This window comes from Doryrhamphus excisus, chromosome 6 (genome assembly GCF_030265055.1).
Source record: "Doryrhamphus excisus isolate RoL2022-K1 chromosome 6, RoL_Dexc_1.0, whole genome shotgun sequence".
NCBI lineage: Eukaryota > Metazoa > Chordata > Actinopteri > Syngnathiformes > Syngnathidae > Doryrhamphus > Doryrhamphus excisus.
The window spans coordinates 7733594-7754809 of record NC_080471.1 but is presented as its reverse complement, the minus strand read 5'-3'; the positions used below and the strand labels follow the sequence as shown (position 1 = coordinate 7754809).

Below are 21216 nucleotides of genomic sequence, written 5' to 3'. Positions count from 1 at the left end.
TTTTGAAGCACGGTCACAAAGACGCTAATCCAGGGGTCTCAAACATGCGGCCCGCGGGCCAAATGTGGCCCGCAGGACACTAGTTTGAGGCCCCCGCCTTGATATGAAAGTTTAATGTTAGTGCGGCCCGCGCAAGTTTGATATGGATGCTGTATGGTATCATGTACCCAGAAAAAATTATTACGTTTGATTCATGTTCATGTTAAAGGTTAAATAACTGTTAATAGTTATCCTCCCTATCCGTGTGGAAGTGGTAAGTTTTTGGCTATTTAAGTTGAAAGGAAATAACTTGAAGGCTACCGTTTAGGTCGCTAGCTCTCTAGTTTGCGAGTTAGCACGTGTCACAAGACCCTGCAGTTGCGAAATATGTTGTAAATAAAAAGAGTATAAATGTGACTCTAGTTGTGTTTTGTCATGTCTACAGGGCTCTAATAATGCTTTGTTCATTTTAATCTGAAAAAAATTATTTGTCTACCCACCAACTATATGTAGTTTCTTAAGTTTTTATTATTTGCCGTTTTATTATTATTATATTTATTTATTACTGATTAATTGATTTTCTTTATTCTTGATTTGTTTATTTATTTTTCATCTTATTTTGTGCAGAAAAATAAAAATTAAGATATTTGAGAACAGTGGAATGTTTTATCAGAGCTATTCTTGTAGAAAATCGGAACCAAAGCACTGAAAAAGTTTGTATATTTTTCTGTTTTTAATAAATGTGGGGGTTTTTTGAAAACCTGATGCAGCCTGGCCTTGCCCAGACCCTAGCTCCAGTGGCCCCCAGGTAAATTGAGTTTGAGACCCCTCTGCTAATCCATTGCGCGAGCATGCTGAACTAAGAGTAAGCTAACCCCGCAAACTTCAATTCACGCTCCAAGGTTCCGCCAGCCTTCGCCGGTGTTTTTATCGCCATTTCAACCTGTTTAGTTTGGGAGACGGTGGTTTAGTGTTTATAGTGAGAGCACACTTCCTAACACGAACATTCCTTCTCCTCACAATGACAGCATTTCATTCATCTTATGTTTTCAAAATCCCCTGCGGAGCGCAACTCGGCTTGCGTCTGTTTATCATTTATACCGGTACAAGTCATTTTCTTATCATTGGAAGACTCTATACCGATGTATAAAATATATCGCTATTCTATGTGGTCTCTTGGACTCCTCTATAGTGTTTATGTCTGTGGTGGGAGTAGATTGACTGCTACTCAATTAGCAAGAGGATATCAGTGTGATATTCTGGAGTGGAGGAGATGGAAGGTAAGAAACTACGGGGACATCTCCTTGTTCTCATTGTTTTGATCCAAGGGAAAAACACACTGGACGGGTTCAGCCTGAAATGTAAAGTTGCTGGATGATACCTTGCGGCCCGAAGCAACCTCATCCGGTGCAGTTCCTAATCGAGTGACGTGTGTGTTGAGAAAACAACAGGCGGCTTTTTGAGGTAGAGGGGATTAGTGTACCACGGCACCAAGTGGGCTCAGTTACACAAGAAACAATAGCTAATCTGAGTGTGAGGTTGTGTTTATACGAGGAACTCGGGATTGCAATTTGTGCTAAAATCGGACACAAACATTAGCAACACAAGCACAGCTATGAGAGATTATGTGCTAACATCACACACATTTTGCCAGCAATATTATGCTACGCTAGCCTATTCACTGAAGACAAACGAAATGATGAACCATACAGCTTCCATGTCTGTATATGACTGACAGAGAGCTGTAATTTAAGATGTGTAGCGAAGCCTGCTTTTCGCAAAGTGGCAATCTTATAGACAAGGTGTGCTCATCTAGGTAGGGGTGGGTCAGAGGTGGTCTCATCCACAAGGAAGAAGTTTTTGTTTTTTTTGTCCATGACAGTGAGAGTAAAAAGTATTTGATCCCTTGCTGATTTTGTTGTTGTTTGCCCACTAATTATGACATGATCATTCTGTAGTTTTAATAGTAGATGTATTCTAACGTGGATAGACAAAATATCAAAAGGAAAATCCAGAAGATAACTTTAAAAAATATATTTTTATTAATTTGTATTTCATTTAGGGAAATAAGTATTTGATCCCACGAGCAAGTGGATCAAAATTTGCAAGCACAGCGGTCGATGCTGATACCGATATCGAGGGCTGAAAGAAAGCCCTCTTAACTGATATATTGGCCGAAAGGGTTGGGCAATATGGATCTTAGCATATATCACGATATGACAATACAAACCGATATAAAATTGTATTATTTTATGAATTGTATAAAAAGCTACAAACCTGAAGCCATATACCTTGAGCCACTTGTTTCAAATTGTAAAGCACATTAATTTATTGGTAACAAACTGGCTAACCTTCTAAGGGGATGTCAGCCTCTGCGCACATTGCTACTAAATCGTCAATCTAAACTATAATGCCTGTGCTTGTGATGAAGGAAGATGTAGTCACACATGCATTTCCAACTGCATATGGAAGATATTTTGTATGACACACATAAATTGTGACAATACCTAAAATACCATTCAATGCAAAGAATCAAAAAAAAAGAAAATAAGGAAGTTGAATTAGTAGGACTGTCAAGGACATGCCGCTGTCATTTACTTTGAGGTGTTGCCACAAATGATGGTGCTGGAGCCCTGGCTAACTACCGCACATGTTCAATCTAAATTAACGCCCCCACACTTTTACTCTTCCCTTCGGCCTGTCACGTGAAAATATATCAATTTCATGCATTTTGCTCATTAGCATAGAGGCTGATACAATAGCATAGGCTAACTTAAGCTGTATTTCAACTAATACATGAACTAATATACATGTATATAAAAATCACATGAACATCCTACCAATATCTATAACTAATTCACATAAGCATCTTACCAATATCAAATATATATAACTAATCATACATAAAACTAATCAGGTATAAAATTATAATGTCACTGCCTTCAAAACGCAAAATGCTAAATATCAAATAAACGCTGTATAATAGTCTTAGATAATGGTGGACATGTGAATTAAAAGTTGCATCTATTTTTTAACATACAGAGATGCAGACATTCTCCAAAACACAACACACAAACAGCTGCTTTAGAGAAATACAAATTCACAGAAAAAAAGAAGTTTGCCAGGTCACCAGGCGAGCCACGCCCATGTTATACTCACAATAGTAATAATATTTACAAGTGTTAAACTCTAAGTTTGAATATTTCTCAGTAATTAAGATAATCAAAGTAATAGTTGCAATGTTGCGAAAGAAAAGCATGATATCACCACAGAACACTGCAAAAAACACACCAAACGGATACTGAACTCAGGAAGTGCAGGTTGAAGTCAGCTGGGATAGGCCTCAGCATAGTCCCACAACCGCAGTGAGGATTTTCGACAATACAACAACTCTTTCTGAACATTAATACAAAAATAACAGAACACAAAATTTTTCCCTGCACACACTGCTCGGTGCTCACACAACACAAGGGATTTGGGGCTTCAGCAAACCATATTTTAAGTGATTGTTGTCATAATTAGGGTTAACTTTTGCTGTTAAACTTCCATAATGCACAGCTCTGTATCAAGCTCGACATGTGTGCTTGATTCCGCTGTGTTTCTCCAATAGATGTGTCATGTTGTTGGTGGTGTTGTGTGAGTCACACAGCAGACAAATCAGCCTTTTATGACCGCACAATGTCCACCATCCCCCAAAACACCGCTCTTTTTTTCCACGATTATTGCATTGCTCTGCTGCATCACCCTGCATTCACCAGAATAACCGTAGTTGAGTACAGTTTTAAAATGAGTAAAGCTAAGAAGTTATATATATATATATATATAAATATATATATATATATATATATACACATATATACATATATACATATACACATATATACATATATACATATATATATATATATATATATATATATAGAGAGAGAGAGAGAGAGAGAAAAAGACAACTATTATTATTATAAAAAGACTATAAAATATATTTAAAAACATTTTGTTATTTTAATAGATTTTTTAAAGAAAAATCTCATCTTTGTAATATAGTGGATATGAAAAAGCCTAAAATGAAGTTTTTTTGTTTGCACATTACTTTACATCTCCCAATTTATTTATTTACTTTCTTCAGAAATTTCTTGTAATATTATGAGTTCATTCCGATATAATAGCTTTTTCCCCAACCAAGTTTCCCAAAATGTACAACTTTATTTTATTTTATTTTATGTTTTTTGTTATATTATGTTTTTTAACAAAATAACTTTTTATTTAATATTTGAGGTCTATGCTTATAAAATGACATTATTTTAACTCATAAAATTACAAGTTTACTCTGGTAAAATTGCTACTTTTATCACGTTAGAATCAAGGTTTTTACTATGTATATTTTTTTTACTTTATTTAAATTACAGCTGTTTATTTATGCTGTTTGTTTGAATTTTCCAACAATTTAAACTGTATCCTTTTAAATTTTCCTCTAAATATAACTCTATTCTGGTAATATTTGGAACGTAATTTGGCCAACGTTAACAGCGGTAACTAATTTATTTAATTAATTGCACACCAGAGCAGTCATGCCTCGGGTCCGACGGGTCTGTCGTCATAGCACAGTGGCACGTGTAAGCTACACCTTCCCTGTTCTATGGAATATTATTTGCGGGGGACGACAATACAAAAACAACACAGACAAACAGGACTACATCAGTAAATGTCAATGATGGCTACAAAGGGTCACAATGGAGAGGACAAAAATACTAAACAGAGTGATATGACTGAAATGAAACAGCCAAACATACCAGTGGCAATGGTAGCAATGAAGACATGAACCATGATAGTAAACAGAATGGCAGCGACAATTGCAATAACTACAATCTCATTGCTTGACATCATTATTACTGTGATAATAGCATAACAGCATAATGACATCATGGGTAAGTAGGTGTGTTGTGCAGACAAGCACCCATGTGCTGGAAGTGTGCATATGCCCACGGCCGGAGGTGCCGCCCCCCCACGCCACCACCCACCCCCAGAAAGCGGAGCTCGGCCCACCCCAGGAAACTCCAAGGCCCCAGGTGGCAGAGATGGAACACCCAGCGCCAGCCCCCGCAGAATCCACCCCCATGCATCTCTATTTTTTAAAAAAAGGGGGTGTTAAATGAAATAAATGAAACAATAAATGAAACATCCACCCTCGGCCATCTCTGTGTGGAGTTTGCATGTTCTCCCCGTGCATGCGTGGGTTTTCTCCGGGTACTCCGGTTTCCTCCCACATTCCAAAAACATGCTAGGTTAATTGGCCACTCCAAATTGTCCATAGGCATGAATGTGAGTGTGAATGGTTGTTTGTCTATATGTGCCCTGTGATTGGCTGGCCACCAGTCCAGGGTGTAACCCGCCTCGCCCGAAGACAGCCGGGATAGGCTCCAGCCTCGACCCTCGTGAGGAAAAAGCAGTAGAAAATGAATGAATGAATGAATAAATGAAACAATAAATACATAAAAATCGCACACTTCTGTGGTCAGCCCCCCGACACCCAGGAGCCACATTCTGACTCCCTGGGTAGGGCATCCCGGGCGTTACAGGGCATCCCCGACCCGAGGGAGACGCCGACCGCTAAGAGACAACCCCAGGCCCCCCCAACCCCAGCATCAGGGCTACAGCGGGCGAGGGGGAAAGCCGACCGACCCCAGAACAACCGACCAATCCCAGACCAAACAACGGACAGTGACTGTTTTATAACTTTGTAAAGAGCAGACCACATCAAATAACGAAATACAGCTACTTCAACCATCAAAACGGCTCAAGCCATGATGCCAGGTTGTATGTTAAGTTTCGATGAAATACTTTGGACAGAACGGGCGGGCCGTATTCAAACACTTGGCGGGCCACGTGTGGCCCCCGGGCCGTAGTTTGCTCGCCCTTGTCCTAGAGGAAGTGTCTCCTAAAAGACAATGTAGCACGTGTGGTCAAAACGCTGCTATGGTGGTGGAGGTGGTGAGGGGACGTAGCCATCCATCCATCCGGGTCCGGGTCAAGGAGGCAGCAGTCTCAGTAGGGAAGCCCAGACTTCCTGGTCCCGGGCCACCTACTCCAGCTCCACCGGGAGGACACCAAGGCGTTCCCAGGCCAGCTGTGAGACATAATCCCTCCAAGGTGTCCTACGTCTGCCCCGGGGCCTTTTCCCGGCTGGGCATGCCCAGAACACCTCATTTTTACATATTTCATCTCTGTTCTACTAAAACGACATTGTTTTCTTCATAGTATTACTAGTTTATTTGTGCTATTTTTTTCTTTAATAGTTTTCCTGTGCAGGGTTAGAGCCCAACCAATATATTGGTGGGCTGATATATCGGGCCAATAATGGCAGATTAATCAATATGGGTAAAAATACACCCGATGTTTTTTTTTTTTTGCTGCACAGCAAGTCTCCCAGTGTCTGCTTCCTGCTGCACGGCCCCTCGCCCTCACAGTGCTCACTCTGAGCTGTCTATCACCAACACTAACTCACTCACACTTAGGAGAGTGCTGCTGCATCCACTTACAACAGTAATTTCTCAAAAATAAAACATGTAATTGTTTATGTTATATCATATTAACTATATTGCAGCCCAAGAGCCTCCAAATTCAATTTCACTGCGACTATGGGAAATAAAAAGGAGGGAACTGTGAGTCGATAAGAGTTGGTTTAGCCTTGACTGCTAGTTGGGTGACGGTTGCTGATGATGATAATAGTGCTGTTCATTTGCGTCAAGCCTCACAGCTAGGAGACCAGGGTTCAATTCCACCCTCGGCCATCTCTGTGTGGAGTTTGCATGTTCTCCCCGTGCATGCGTGGGTTTTCTCCGGCTACTCCGGTTTCCTCCCACATTCCAAAAACATGCTAGCTTAATTGGCTACTCCAAATTCTCCATAGGTATGTGTCTGTCACCCGAAGACAGCTGGGATAGGCTCCAGCACCCCTGCGACCCTTGTGGGGAAAAAGCGGTAGAAAATGAATGAATGAATTTGCGTCAAGAAAACATGGAAAATACAAAATCAAAGCCATCAGGTGCACAATTCAATTCCTGTGAACTTGCATTTGACTTTTCAGTATTTTTCTCTTGTATTTGTTTTTGATCCTGCAGTGTTTACTTGATTGTGGTTTTCCATGGGAATTAGATTATTATGACGTCCGGGGCACAGGGGTCCGCCAGAAGGTTTGTGGGCTAAAAAGGTAATTCATGAGATTTTTTTAATCTAGTCTCATCAGTACTGTTGTGAGGAACATTTGGATTACCTTAGTAACAGGGAAGAAATAGCAGTACAGTTCAACAGTACACCAATGAACACCTTAGTAACAGTGCCAATCTAAACGGAGTCAGACAGCTCTTCGCTTGGATGCTATTCAAATGAAGCAAGTGTGCCTAATATTGTGTCCCTAACGACGTGGCATGAACGACAGTGGCAACAAGCGGCTTATTCATTTAGGAGGGCCGGGTGGAACTTTTACATGAACCGGTCCAGGGCGGGTTGGGGGTTGTGTATGGGGGCCTGCTGGTGGCCACATTAGAGCATGACAAAAATGACATTAATATCAAAGCTGACATAAGGATACATGTTTTGCTAAATGCTAATGCTAAGCTAGCTGGTTAGCTAGCAAGCAGACTGACCTCCTTGACTGGTGGGAATTTCTTCTTGCACTCCATAGAGAGAGAGCGCAGGTCCGTCTGCATGTTCTCCAGCAATTTCTTCACCGCCTCCGGACTGCTGGTGGACATGTTTGCCAAAAGATAGTCTTTCGACTGGAAGCTACAAGAAAAAAAGAAAGAAAAAAAGAAAACCCGCCACGACTTTATTTGCCTCCCCGGGAGAAGAGCACCGAAATGCCGCCGTCCATCGACACTGTGTCCCCGTTCTTCTCTGCTCGGAGCGCCGGTGCGCAACACAGAAGCGATGACGCCGACATATGTCCGCTGTCGTCACGCAGGGCGGACATTCACATGATAAAATGACATCTCTCCGTTGAATGTTCGTTACTTAATGGTGTCCATTCATCGAAAACGGCTGTCAAAGTAGAGCTAAATGGGCTGCCAGCAGCGGCCGTTAGCTTGCTCGGCTTCCTTTACCCACAATGCACCGGTGATACTGTGGTGACACGTCACTCCCACTTCCGTAAACAGTGAGTGAGTCGTTATAGTGCCGACAGCGTCCTCTGCTGGATTGTATATAAATTGTATATAAATGTTCTTTGATTCTTTCTGTTCTTTAGTTTTATTTATATGTATGAAAAATTTATTTATACTTGTTTACCAGCATTGGGGAATAAATGTTATCATTATTAATCAATCTATGTTGCCCTGTACTGACCTCCTATACTAAATAATGTAATCTACATTATGGTTGCTTTGTACTTTTTAATTGATATTAGGGCTACTAATACAAAATGACTATTAACTATTTTTTTATTTAAATATATATTTATATATAATATAGTAAAAAAGTAGTATAGTATAAAAAATAACAATAAAATAATAAAATAATAAAATAATAAAATAATAAAATAATAAAATAATAAAATAATAAAATAATAAAATAATAAAATAATAAAATAATAAAATAATAAAAATAATAAAATAAAATACAAATAATACGGTATAAAAATAAGCGAAAAATATTAAACACAACACAAATAGAAGGGAAAAAATGCATGTTTTTGCAGTGCACAAATCCTATAAGTGCAACACTACTGAAAAAGGCTTATTTCAGAAGCTCAAGCTCCTATGTTAATTATGTTTAATAATCAACAGCTTCCATCCATTTTCTATGCTGTTCATACTCACTATAGGGTCGTGGGTATGCTGGAGCCTATCCCAGCTGTCTTTGGGCGAGAGGCGGGGTACACCCTGGACTCGTCACCAGCCAATGGCCCTGCACATATAGACTAACAACCATTCACACTCACATTGATACTTATGGACAATTTGGAAATTTGAAATGTATACAGCAGGGGCCTCAAACACGCGGCCGCAGGCCAAATGTGTCCCGCAGGATGCTAGTTTAGGCCCCCTAGTTTGCGAGTTAGCATGTGTCTCAAGACCCTGCAGTTGCGCAATATGTTGTAAATAAAAAGAGTATAAATGTGACTATAGTCGTGTTTTGTCATGTCTACAGGGCTCTAATAATGCTTTGTTCATTTTAATCTGAAAAATATAATTTGTCTACCCACCAACTATATGTGGTTTCTTAAGTTTTTATTATTTGCCGTTTTATTATTATTATTATTATTATTATTATTATTATTATTATTATTATTATTATTATTATTATTATTATTATTATTATTATTATTATTATTATTATTATTATTATTATTATTATTATTATTATTATTATTATTATTATTATTATTATTATTATTATTATTATTATTATTATTATTATTATTATTATTATTATTATATTTATATTTATTTATTTATTACTGATTGATTGATTTTCTTTATTCTTGATTTGTTTATTTATTTTTCATCTTATTTTGTGTAGAAAAATAAAAAAATAAGTTATTTGAGAACAGTGGAATGTTTTATCAGAGCTTTTCTTGTAGAAAATTGGAACCAAAGCAAAGTTTTTTCACTTTTCTGTTTTTAATAAATGCGTTTCTTTTTTTTTTCTTTTGGAAAACCTCACCCAGACCCCAGCTCCAGTGGCCCCCAAGTAAATTGAGTTTGAGACCCCTGGTATACAGGGTGTGGAGCAATACACTGGCTTTGTTTTAGGGGAGAGAATGCAAATAAAACATCAGAAACAGCCGATAACGTGACTGAAATGAATGTTTCAAAAAGCATACAAACCCACAAAGATGTTATTCAAGTGAGTGTTTATTATCATTATTATAATTGTTTCTTATTAAACAGATGAAGCCATACATATGCAGTTTGGAGATAATAAAAAAAAAGTCCACACACAACAAAGGGAAAAAATGCTTCCTTAGAAAGCATGAAAAGTCTTCGCCACCATATAAAATTGGTGGCCATCACTGCATGTTAAAAGCACGGTCAGTATGCAGCAGCAGCATCAGCAACAACAGGTCAGCTGACTCCCCATAAAGTCTGCCGTGTTGAGCCGTCTTAAGTGGTGAGGTATTGCAAGTGGGTGTCAACGACCTGTGACCCTTCCTCGATAAGTCTCCAAGCACCAACTTTTAGTGTGTCTAGCAATGGGACTCCTTGTCATCAACACGCAAGTAACCGTCCTTGGCCTTCTGCTGGAGTCCGTCGTCGTCGACCGTGCTCACGGACAACAACTTCTCCTGCTCTTGTTTGGACTTGGGTAAATCAGCGGAAGGAGTGGTCAGGACAGCGAAGCGCTGGGAGAAAGACAAGGGATGGAATCCCATAAATACATTAATTAAGTGTGTATAACCCAATTAGATTCAATTACGATTGGAGAAAAACCAAATTAGAGACAACGTTAGTTAGTGATTAGTGTTTCATACCTGTTGCAGTGTCCCAGGCGTGTAATAGAGTTTAAAGGCCATCCATAAAGGAATGCACAACATGGAGGACAAGGCAAGGATCCAACCAATACCATTACCCCACCACGGGTACACATAATCATTGTTGTATTTTAGAGGGGAGTACTTGATCAAGGCGAATGCAAAGGTTCCCTGAAATAAACAAGAACCGAACTGAACTCAGCCATATGCAGTACTTTTTAATGTTGATGCAATATTTGACCACTAGAGGGTGCTAAAATAGAGCTAAAGAAAGTATTGAACCTACAAAGCAGGTCGCAGGGGTGAAAAACATCCAGCAGTATTTGATGACAGGGCCCGGGCGATAGCCTATCATGTCCTCGATGTTGTCGTAGAAGTTGTCCGCACCTTGAATGCACCGTGGGTCAGACAACACACCCAAACGAATAAACTACAGTCATCAGATCTTCCTTTCACGCTCACCGTAAACCCACGCGATGCAAACAGTCTCAAAAATGGCCACAAAGAGCAGACACATCCCGCTGGCTGCGTAGTAGTCAAAGAGCTGGAATATGTACATTCCTCCCTGTGTGGGCAGAGGTTAAAAAAGAGAGAATTAGGTTTACACATTTAGAGAGATAAAAGCAATTTTCATTGAAACTGAGTTACAGTCCCAGTGTATTGTCTTTTATCTTCACCTCAGTGAGCATGATGAGGCCCATTAGGAAGGAGACCACAGCCACGACGAGGATGAAGAGCTCCCTGCGGTATTTCCGTCGGAAGGTGGAAGGATACATGTCCACCATGGCTGTCACCAGGCTTTCCACGCACACAAACTATCACACACATGCACCCGTAAATAGTAGGGGTGCAACAATACCTGTCTCTGTATCGAACCGTTCGATACAGCGGTCACGGGTCGGTACGCATGTGTATTGAACAATGTGTAACACAGCAATACTGTGTTATTGTTGAAAAGTTGAATGGTGCCGTTCGATACAATTCAAAAGCATAACAAGCTAACTGCTAATTTAGAACAGCTACAAACACAGTCGGCGTGACCCATTTACTGTCCGTATTTTTAAAATACTTCTATCATAGCAGTTTACTTTACAACCGAACATGTTGTTAAAAGACATAGAGTTAAGATAACCTTTTGTTAGTTGATTTTTCCTATTTTATGGTGCTTTTATGTTACTTTTTTGATATCTGCCCAACTGGCAATGTAGTTTTGAATGGGGTTTGTGACCTCATTGAGTTGAATGAAATTTCTGTGTAGCAGGATTGAATTTAAATGTTGATAGTTAAGCCACAATGGTTTATTGAATTATATTGATACTTAAAGTGATGCTTTAAGTTACTTAATGCTTTATTTGGTCTTATATGGTGCGTGCAGCAGAACTGTACTTTAAGGTGAGAACATTGTTGGCAATTTCAAAACATTCTAATCCTAAAATTTATCGAACCATCACACAAATGTATCAAACCGAACCGTAATTTTTGTGTATCATTGCACCCCTAGTAAACACATCACATATCGCCATAACACGGACATACTGCACATCTTTTGTATGTGTGTGTTGGTCTCACTTGACTATCCAGTCCCAAGAAAACAATCATGATGAAGAAGCAGCATGCCCACAGGGGAGAGAAAGGCATCATGGATACAGCACGTGGATAGGCTATAAAGGCCAAACCTGGACCTGGATTGGATACAATACACATCTTATATTTTTCGTGTCAATCTAGGACTTGCATTAAGTCGCAACCCACATTTGTTGAAGTCATTTTGTATTTTTGATAATTTTTTATTTTTACGCTTTGATTTTTTTAATGCAATTAAAAAAATATTTTTTTACACTTTTATTTTGGTAATTTATATATGTAAAAAAAATACACTTTTATTTAAGTCAAGTTATTCATTATATATTTTTTTAATTTTTTTAATTTATTTATTTTTAGACTTTTATTTAGATTTATTTTTATTCTACACTTTTGTTTGTCTTTTTTTTAAACCCTTCCATTTAAGTCATTTTATTTATTGTATTTTTTATTGAAGTCATTTCCCACTTATTTTTTTCTTATTTTTTTGTACTTTTATTTAAGTTTTTATTTTTACGCTTTGATTTTTTTAATGCAATTAAAAAAATATTTTTTTACACTTTTATTTAGGTAATTTATATATGTAAAAAAATGACACTTTTATTTAAGTCAAGTTATTCATTATATATTTTTTAAAAGTCATTTTAAGTCTATTTATTTATTTATTTTTAGACTTTTATTTAGATTTATTTTTATTCTACACTTTTGTTTGTCTTTTTTTAAAACCCTTCCATTTAAGTCATTTTATTGATTGTATTTTTTATTGAAGTCATTTCCCACTTATTTGTTTCTTCTTTTTTTGTACTTTTATTTAAGTTTTTTTTCATTTTTAGATTTATTCCTTCATTTATTTATTTCTACATGTACTGTATTTAAGTCAAGCAAATATTTGCGTTTCAAAATCAATTCAAATTGAATAGCAAAAAGACCACAAAAATAAGTGATAAATGTGCAATGAACATACTACCGGTTAATACCGCTTAATTACCAAATAATACATATTAAGTATTTTAATGTAATTATTGAACTGACTTAATTTGTGGCCTAACTAGAATCCCTCTGCGACTCTCCATTTGAGAGCCATTGCTCTACAAGATGTGTCAATAACGTATGTGCTATTGCGTGTTTGTAGAACCACTGACCAGATTCGGCCACCTCCGAGATGGGGACGTTCTGTTCATATGACATGAAACCCAAGATGGAGAAAATGGCGAAGCCCGCCACGAAACTGGTCCCGCTGTTCAGGAAGCACAGCGACAGACAATCCCTGCCAAGAAAACAAAATGTCAAACAGACACCATCCATCCATCCATTTTCTATGCCGCTTAAGCTGGAGCCTATTCAAAAAGACACATGTCTCCTTTAGTGGTTTATAAAAGCAAATAGCTGCCAGGGTTTGTAATTAAGTCCAACTATAAAGACTGGCATGACGACTGTGGCTGTAGGCAACCTCTTGATGTGTTTCTTAAGGAACCCCAAAAGACAGCAGTAGCTGCATTCCAAGTATCAGGAGTGGGCAGCAAGCAGTAGTTATGTATATTAAATATCGTTAAGCTATTGGTGTGAAAGTTTGCAAGCCCAGCCATACCACAGCGAGAGCAGGAAGATGGCTGAAAGAAAGAGGAGCGCTGGTTGGTAAAATTTTCAGGCTGAAAACGAGACCATGGCAAGTTGTATCATTTGTAGTAAGGCTAGGCACCACAAAAAACGTTTATTGTGCTAATAAAGTATTTTATATTGACTTATAAACTTGGGCCAAATTTGAACTGATTAATAATCACAAGGTCAAATCACAAAAAAGGTCATCAAATTTTTCGTTGCCATGGTGAATCTGTAATGGTTGGTAATAATTTTATTTCATTTGAACTTGCATCAGATTACAATTGAGTGCATCCCATAATCAGTTCCCAGTTCCACATGTCCAAAAGGAGTAGGAAGAAGCAAAGCTTATTAAATCCTACCCCTCCATCTGGTACTTTTACAATCAGTAACTGTTACATTTGTTCACTTCCTGCTTTCCATAATACAGTTTAAGGTTTTTTTTGTTATTGTTTTTTTTTTAAAATAATGTACCTCGTACCGAAGTAGGAGATGATATGAGCATCCAATGCCATAATGGGTACCATAGTAAGTGTCAATATAGTGATATATATAGCACATCATGACTGGTTCAAGACTCTTCATCCTTGTATTTAGCAAACATCAACTGCTTGTATTGTTTCTTGAATTGGCTCATCGTTGTGCATTGTTTGATTTCCTTACTCAATCCATTCCATAGTTAAAACTAAAATATATCTGGCCACCTTATGTTGTATATTTGTAATATGAGGTTTCCAGCTCATATTTTCATCTATTGTGATCCCCAGAAATGTATTTTCGTTCACCCTTTCAATGTCTACACCGTCTATTTGTATTTGCTGGTGTGTGTCCTTTCTGCTGATAGCAAACAGCATGATTTTAGTTTTATTTAGGTTCAAGGACAATCTATTATCATCAAAGCATCTTTTTAGTGTGACCATTTCTTCTCTGACCTTTCTAATGATTTAGTCGTTACTCCCTATATGTGACTCTGTGATCGATCGGTGGGGTCTACTTAAGGAAGCCACGTACGCACACATATCAGGGATTGGTTTCTCCTGGCTTGATTAATCAGGTCTTGATTAATCCTGGCTCGGGCTTTGTGCAACCAATTAAGCTTTGGCTTGGTTGATCTCAGCTTAGTGATTTATCCTGGATGTCTGAATCCGACTTTTGGGCATTAGGTCACAGAAAGAGAGTGTTGACATAGCATTCAGGAATGTTCTTAAATCTGATTGGTCATTAATGGGCACATCAAAAAAGGTTGTGGTGGCACGGTGGTCTAGTGGTTATCGCGCAGACCTCACAGCTAGGAGACCAGGGTTCAATTCCACCCTCGGCCATCTCTGTGTGGAGTTTGCACGTGCATGCGTGGGTTTTCTCCGGGTACTCCGGATACTTCCAAAAACACTCCAAATTGTCCATAGGTATGAATGTGAGTGTGAATGGTTGTTTGTCTATATGTGCCCTGTGATTGGCTGGCCACCAGTCCAGGGTGTACCCCGCCTCTCGCCCGAAAAGAAAATGAATGAATGAATGAAAAAGGTTGTCTTGCTGGAAATGACATTATTTACAAGTCATTAAACTAAAGTCCGAGTCAAGTCCAGAGTCATTGATGTCAAAGTTTAAGTCTAATCTGACTCGAATCCCCACTTTTGTTATATATTCTAGTGTATAATACAAATAATTATAATATTATAATAAGGAAAGAAGCAGTGTGACCACCTGTAGCAGTTGTTGTTATACTTGTTGTAACTTCCCAGTGCGGTCAGGCAGCCCAGACAGATGGCGTAGGAGAAGAAGATCTGAGTCCCCGCATCCATCCACACCTTTGGACACAAAAATATGTAAATCCATCTAGGCCCCGGGTCTCGGTCCCGGGATCGAGCGCCCACCTACCTGCGGGTCAGCAAGCCGTCCCACATCCGGGTAGAGGTAGAAGTGGATTCCTCGTGATGCTCCTGGCAGCGTGACACCTCTAACCAACAGGATCAGCAACATCAGGTATGGGAACGTGGCGGTGAAATAAACCACCTGTGGAGATGGAGCATCGTGTTCCAGTCCAGATTAGATGTTTAGAAATAAGCCTCAACCTGATCCACTGGAGGGCGCTCACCTTGCCCGTGGACTTGACACCCTTCCAGATGCAGAAGTAGCAGATGGCCCAGGCCACGGCCAAGCAGATCACCAAGTCCCAGTTTAAAGAGCCAATGTGATGGATCCCTGAGGAGATTCTTAGCACCCTGCGTCTACAATCACAACTGCCGCTTATATCTTGATAGAATGTTATTATTAGGATTATTTTGATATTCAAAAAAAATTGTATAGTGAATGCACCATGTATTATTAATATACAATAGCTTAAATAACTATTAAAAAATAAATAAAAATAAAAATAATAAAATAAAAATAAATTAAAAAATATGGTAAATAATAATGGTAAATAAAAAAAAAAGCCAGTGGTCTCAAACACGCGGCCCGCGGGCCAAATGTATAATAATGGTAAATAAAATTTTAAAAAAGCCAGTGGTCTCAAACACGCGGCCCGCCGGCCAAATTTACAACATATTGCGCAACTGTAGGGTCTTGAGACACATGCTAACTCGCAAACTAGAGAGCTAGCGACCTAAACAGTAGCCTTCAAGTTATTGCCTTTAAACTTAAATAGCCCAAAACTTACCACTTCCACACGGATAGGGAGGATAACTATTAACAGTTATTTAACCTTTAACATGAACATTAATCAAACGTAATAATTTTTTCTGGGTACATGATACCATACAGCATCCATATCAAACTTGCGCGGGCCGCACTAACATTAAACTTTCATATCAAGGCGGGGGCCTCAAACTAGTGTCCTGCGGGCCACATTTGGCCCGCGGGCCGCGTGTTTAAAGTTAAATTGAAAAATGTAAATTAAATGTCAATAAAATGTATTAATACTTTACTACTTTGACCGTGTGGATATTAGTTAATTTTAGCAGACTTACTCCCAGAATTCCATAACCGGAGAGGTGGCGTTCTCTTGGGGAAGCATGGAGCTGTTCCCCCTCTGAAACGTCACGCAGGAACCTTAAAAAAAAAAAAAGGATTCAAACCAAAATCCGAACAAAATCCATACTTTTTCCAGATGCATGACAAAAGTGTCTCACCTGTGTTCCAGGTGTTGTTGCACGAGGCCCAAGGTAGGTCCCAGGTGAAAGAGTTAGACAGGTAGAAGATGGCCCAGGCTAACACGATGATGTAGTAGACGTTCAGCAGGGCCACAATCACCTGGGTGGCGTAACCCACTCCTGAAAAGGTGCATGTGGCACCAACCAAAACAGAAGACCCCTCTTGTTCAGCCCCCGTTTTCAGGTAATGATTGACACTTTACCTTCAAACAAAGGGCAGGTCTTCCTCCAGCAGGTGATTCCACCTTCACTGGTGTATTGTCCCAGCGCCGTCTCCAGGAAGAAGACGGGGATCCCACAAGCAAACAGGAAGATGAGATACGGGATGAAGAAAGCACCTGGGATTTTGGTAGCAAACAATTAACACGCAGGAGCAAGAAGATCATGTCATGCGTGCTCACCTCCTCCGTTCTTGTAACACAGATAAGGAAAACGCCACACATTTCCCAAGCCGATGATTTCTCCTGCTACAGACAGGATGAACTCCATCTTGCTGCCCCACTCACCCCTGTCTGTCATTTTCTCCTCCTTCACCTTGGACACAACATCCAGAGGTCTGCTGTGTCCATTGGAGGTCTCCGCCTTCATGTGCTCCTCCGTGTCACCTTGAGGGGGGACAAAGTGCTGAGAAACCACATGAAGGTTCTTGGAATAAGAACCACTGTCATGGAACAGACATCACTAGCGCTTCCTGTGTAACTCCTGCATGGTGAGGCTTTGTCATGTGACCAGACCATCAGGAATCTGTTAGAACATCCTTCTGTGAGGAACTGACTGCGCTCACTCTTGTAGGTTTGCATTAGTGAGACCCACTTTGGCGCCACCCCCCTTGTTTCTCTGACTCCATGTATGCATGCAGGAGACCAGGAATACCAAGTCCAACTCCAAAGATCTAGTCCGAGTTTTTGCTAAGAACAATGCATGCATGCATGGTCTCCTAAACAGGAATGATGGAGATTCCATTTTTATATTTTGAGGGGAAAAGTGGAGCCTTCAAGTTGATAGACTCTACAGCAGGGGTCTCAAACTCAATTTACCTGGGGGCCACCGGAGCTAGGTTCTGGGTGAAGCCGGACCGCATCAGGTTTTCAAAAAAAAACCCAAAATGCATTTATTAAAAACTGAAAAAAAATCAATAAAAATTTATCTTCAATGCTTTTGCTTCTGCTATACCCTACACTTTTTCAGTACTTTCATTCCAGTTTTCCACACCAAAATATCTGATAAAAACATTCCACTGTTCTCAAATATCTTCATTTTTATTTTTCTATACACAAAATAAGTTAAAAAATAAAAAATAAACAAATTAAGAATAAAGACTATAAATCAATCAATCAGTAATAAATAAGTAAAATAAAGATTCAAATGTACAGTATTAACAGTTATTTAACCTTTAACATGAACATTAATGAAACTTAATATTTTCACCCAATTAGCAAGTTAGCATCGTACTCAGTTCCATCTGGGAGCAGCGTGGTAACTTTAACAACATGTATGATGAGATGCTTTATCTTGACGTGTATTTTCCCTTTTATTCCAAATCATTTCCTGCATTTATTTGTACCCAGCGTCATAAGCCTTTAGCTTCATTGCTAATCCAAAGCAAAACAGGGCGGGGTAACAGGGTAGGGTAACAGTATGGGCGGGGCAAAATCATATTAATTGTGTCTGGTGTGCACACAGCTGTCATTAAACTTTGGTATCAAGGTGGGGGCCTCAAACTAGCGTCTCGCGGGCCGCATTTGGCCCGCGGGCCGCGGGTTTGAGACCCCTGCGTTACAGGCTCCAAAGCGACCTTGTTGGGGGACGTGAGGGTCAGTTTATTATTAGAAGTGGAGTTTGCACCCCAGGACTACTTGACTGAATGATTAACTGTCCACATGAATGATTGGCTGACTTCCTGGAAATGCTGTTTTTCAACTTTCAAACTTTTAGAATGGAAGAACTTTCATTGCATTTGCGCATAAAAACTACAAAAAAAGTGTCTTCTTCATTGCCAATCACACAGCAACTTATTAGCTTATTGTAAAAGGCCACCAGATAATAATAATAAGAATATATTCTTATAATAATATATAATAATAATAATTAGTAGTAATAATAATAATAATAATAATAATAATTATTATTATTATTATTATCTGGTGGCCTTTTAAAGTAAGCTAATAAGTTGCTGTTACTTTTATTTAGGGCTGTCAACAATAATAATAATAATAATAATAATAATAATAATAATAATAATAATAATAATATCAAATTATTATTTATAATTAATTCATTATAAATAATAATAGTAATAATAATAATAATTATTATTATTATTATTATTTTATTATTATTACTATTATTATTATTACTATAATAATAATAATTATCATTATTTTATTATTATTATTTTATTATTATTATTTTATTATTATTGCTATAATAATAATAATGATAATGATAATAATAATAATAATAATAATAATAATAATAATAATAATTATTATTATTATTATTATTTATAATGAATTAATTATAAATAATAATTTGATATTATTATTATTATTATTATATTATTATTATTATTTATAATGGATTAATTAATTAATTATAATAAATACAAATTAATAATAATAATAATGCCAGACTAATACTTAACTACACATTCCATATAGACCCATCAATGTCAACACAATGCTCGCACAGCAAATATTTGCTGATGCAACAAGTAAATAAGGTTCACTAAAAATTGTTGTGCTGTGTAAGCAAGGCCTCTCTAAGAGGCGTTTTCGGTTCCCTGAAACAGTATTTTCTGAAATGGCTTCCAACGTGGGAAAATCTGAAAATGCAGGCTTGTGGTTTTCCCGTAGACGGCCAACACCAAATGAAGTCACTGAGCTTTGTCGACCAGCAAACATATAGATCATCATTTCAAACTACTTCAAAGATCCTCAGGGTTTGGGAACAAAAAAGCCCGACTTCAAGTCATTTTACGTGCACTTGGTTGTGAACGTAAATTATTACGAATAATTACTCGACAATTACAAATAAATACTCAAATTTGGAGACTTTGGCTCCCGTAATAAATCTCACGCTGAATTATTATGCACTAGCGTTGATGTGATTGATATATTTCATGATCTGCACTTGTTTTGGTCTGCTGCCCCCCCTGTTGTCTCTTTTCTGTCCTGCAGTCCTGACCCCTGCCTTGTTCTCCTGGTCTGGACACCTGTTGCCCATCAGCCATTATGCCTTCTTTCACCCCTCAACTTCCATGGTTACCATGTCAGATCGACTTCCTTGTCATGCCTTGTCATGCTTGCACATTGAACATTTTTGCTCCTGACCTTTTGTGTCTCTGCCTTGTAATTTTATAAATACTTATTTGCTACTTTGTACTCTTTTCTTTGTACTTTTAGCTTCCCGGTGACCTTCTATGACTGGTGTCTTTTGTTGGACTTTGTTTTTCCTCCTCTGTGAGTGCCCTTTGTTTATTATTAAATACATTTTTTATACATTTGCCTTGGTCTATGTTTTGGGGTCCTCAACACCTGGCACGAGTGCCACCTGGCATAACAATTTCATTGAAATACATACATTGTGTTGATTTTAAATGAATGAATGATACATGGATTGGTGGCCATTTTGATATTTAAAATTTTATAAACAGGCTAAAACCAACCCATGTAGACATGGTAAAGTTTATTTACTTTTAAAGAAAAAAGTCTGAATCTCAGCTTTGTTTGTTCGGTGACAAAGCGTATTATTATTAGTATTATATACTATTATTAGTGTGTTCCATGTGCACTTTAAAGACCCCCTTGCTGTATGCAGTATGACATGTTTATATGCATGTAAACCCATATTGGTGCACCACTTGTATGACCAAAATCATGCATGCACTTATTTAAGTGTTAGCTTAAGTTCATCGCCATGTACCAAACAAGTCATTGGGAACTTCATAGCACCCTAAACAAAACCCAAGAATGCTTAAAAATAGTAAATAAAAAGACTTTTAAAAATGATCTTACCTGTCATGATGTTGCACAAATGCCAGGGTGGAAGCAACAACAAGGCGTCACGATGCAACCTGCTGCCTGAAATGAGCTTTTCCCTGTGCTACGCCCTCTCCGAAAACTCCCCCCCCCAGTTCGTACCCCCATCCCCTTTCTCCCAGTTCATACGCTTCTGCAGCACACTGGAGGTCTGTGCATGTCTCAGTATGGTGCGCTGATTGCGTAACCTTTTGACACACACACACACACACACACACACACACACACACACACTGGGTCAGATTCAACAATATGTTCTGGCAGATTGATCTTTTACAAAAACTGGTCTTCATGAAACGTTTAAGGTAGATGCCCTTGAGCCAGTCAGCAACTCCTAATTAGCATAGAGAGGCACTGCCCGCTTTTTGCCACACATGGAAATTAGTCTGATTTAAGA

At 38.4% G+C, this 21216-nt stretch overlaps 2 protein-coding genes across 5 annotated transcripts in view; both read right to left on the bottom strand.

Moving 5' to 3' along the window:
• The window catches only part of mon2 (MON2 homolog, regulator of endosome-to-Golgi trafficking), a 43908-nt gene extending 35798 nt beyond the window's left edge, over positions 1-8110 (bottom strand). For both annotated transcript variants that reach the window (XM_058076273.1, XM_058076274.1), the window contains exon 1: positions 7623-8110. In XM_058076273.1, coding sequence (XP_057932256.1) covers positions 7623-7730 — 108 coding nt within the window. In that variant the 5' untranslated portion in view covers positions 7731-8110. The remainder of the gene's footprint in view (positions 1-7622) is intronic.
• Positions 8111-9814: 1704 nt separating this feature from the next.
• On the bottom strand, positions 9815-20941 carry slc6a13 (solute carrier family 6 member 13). Of its 3 annotated transcripts, none has more exons than XM_058076275.1 (15): positions 20796-20941; positions 17181-17384; positions 16983-17117; positions 16759-16899; positions 16597-16678; positions 15723-15867; positions 15506-15640; positions 15332-15435; positions 13171-13295; positions 12017-12129; positions 11125-11262; positions 10910-11012; positions 10734-10834; positions 10448-10618; positions 9815-10318 (listed from the first exon to the last, which is right to left on the bottom strand). In XM_058076275.1, exons 1-15 carry the CDS (start codon positions 20800-20802, stop codon positions 10163-10165), a joined length of 1860 nt encoding a protein of 619 aa, XP_057932258.1. In that variant the 5' UTR covers positions 20803-20941; the 3' UTR covers positions 9815-10162. The 3 variants fall into 3 exon arrangements, with proteins under 3 accessions (XP_057932258.1, XP_057932259.1, XP_057932260.1); XM_058076276.1 differs by having other exon boundaries at positions 15723-15855; XM_058076277.1 differs by having other exon boundaries at positions 17181-17403; positions 20796-20872.
• Between the last annotated feature and the right edge of the window lie 275 nt (positions 20942-21216).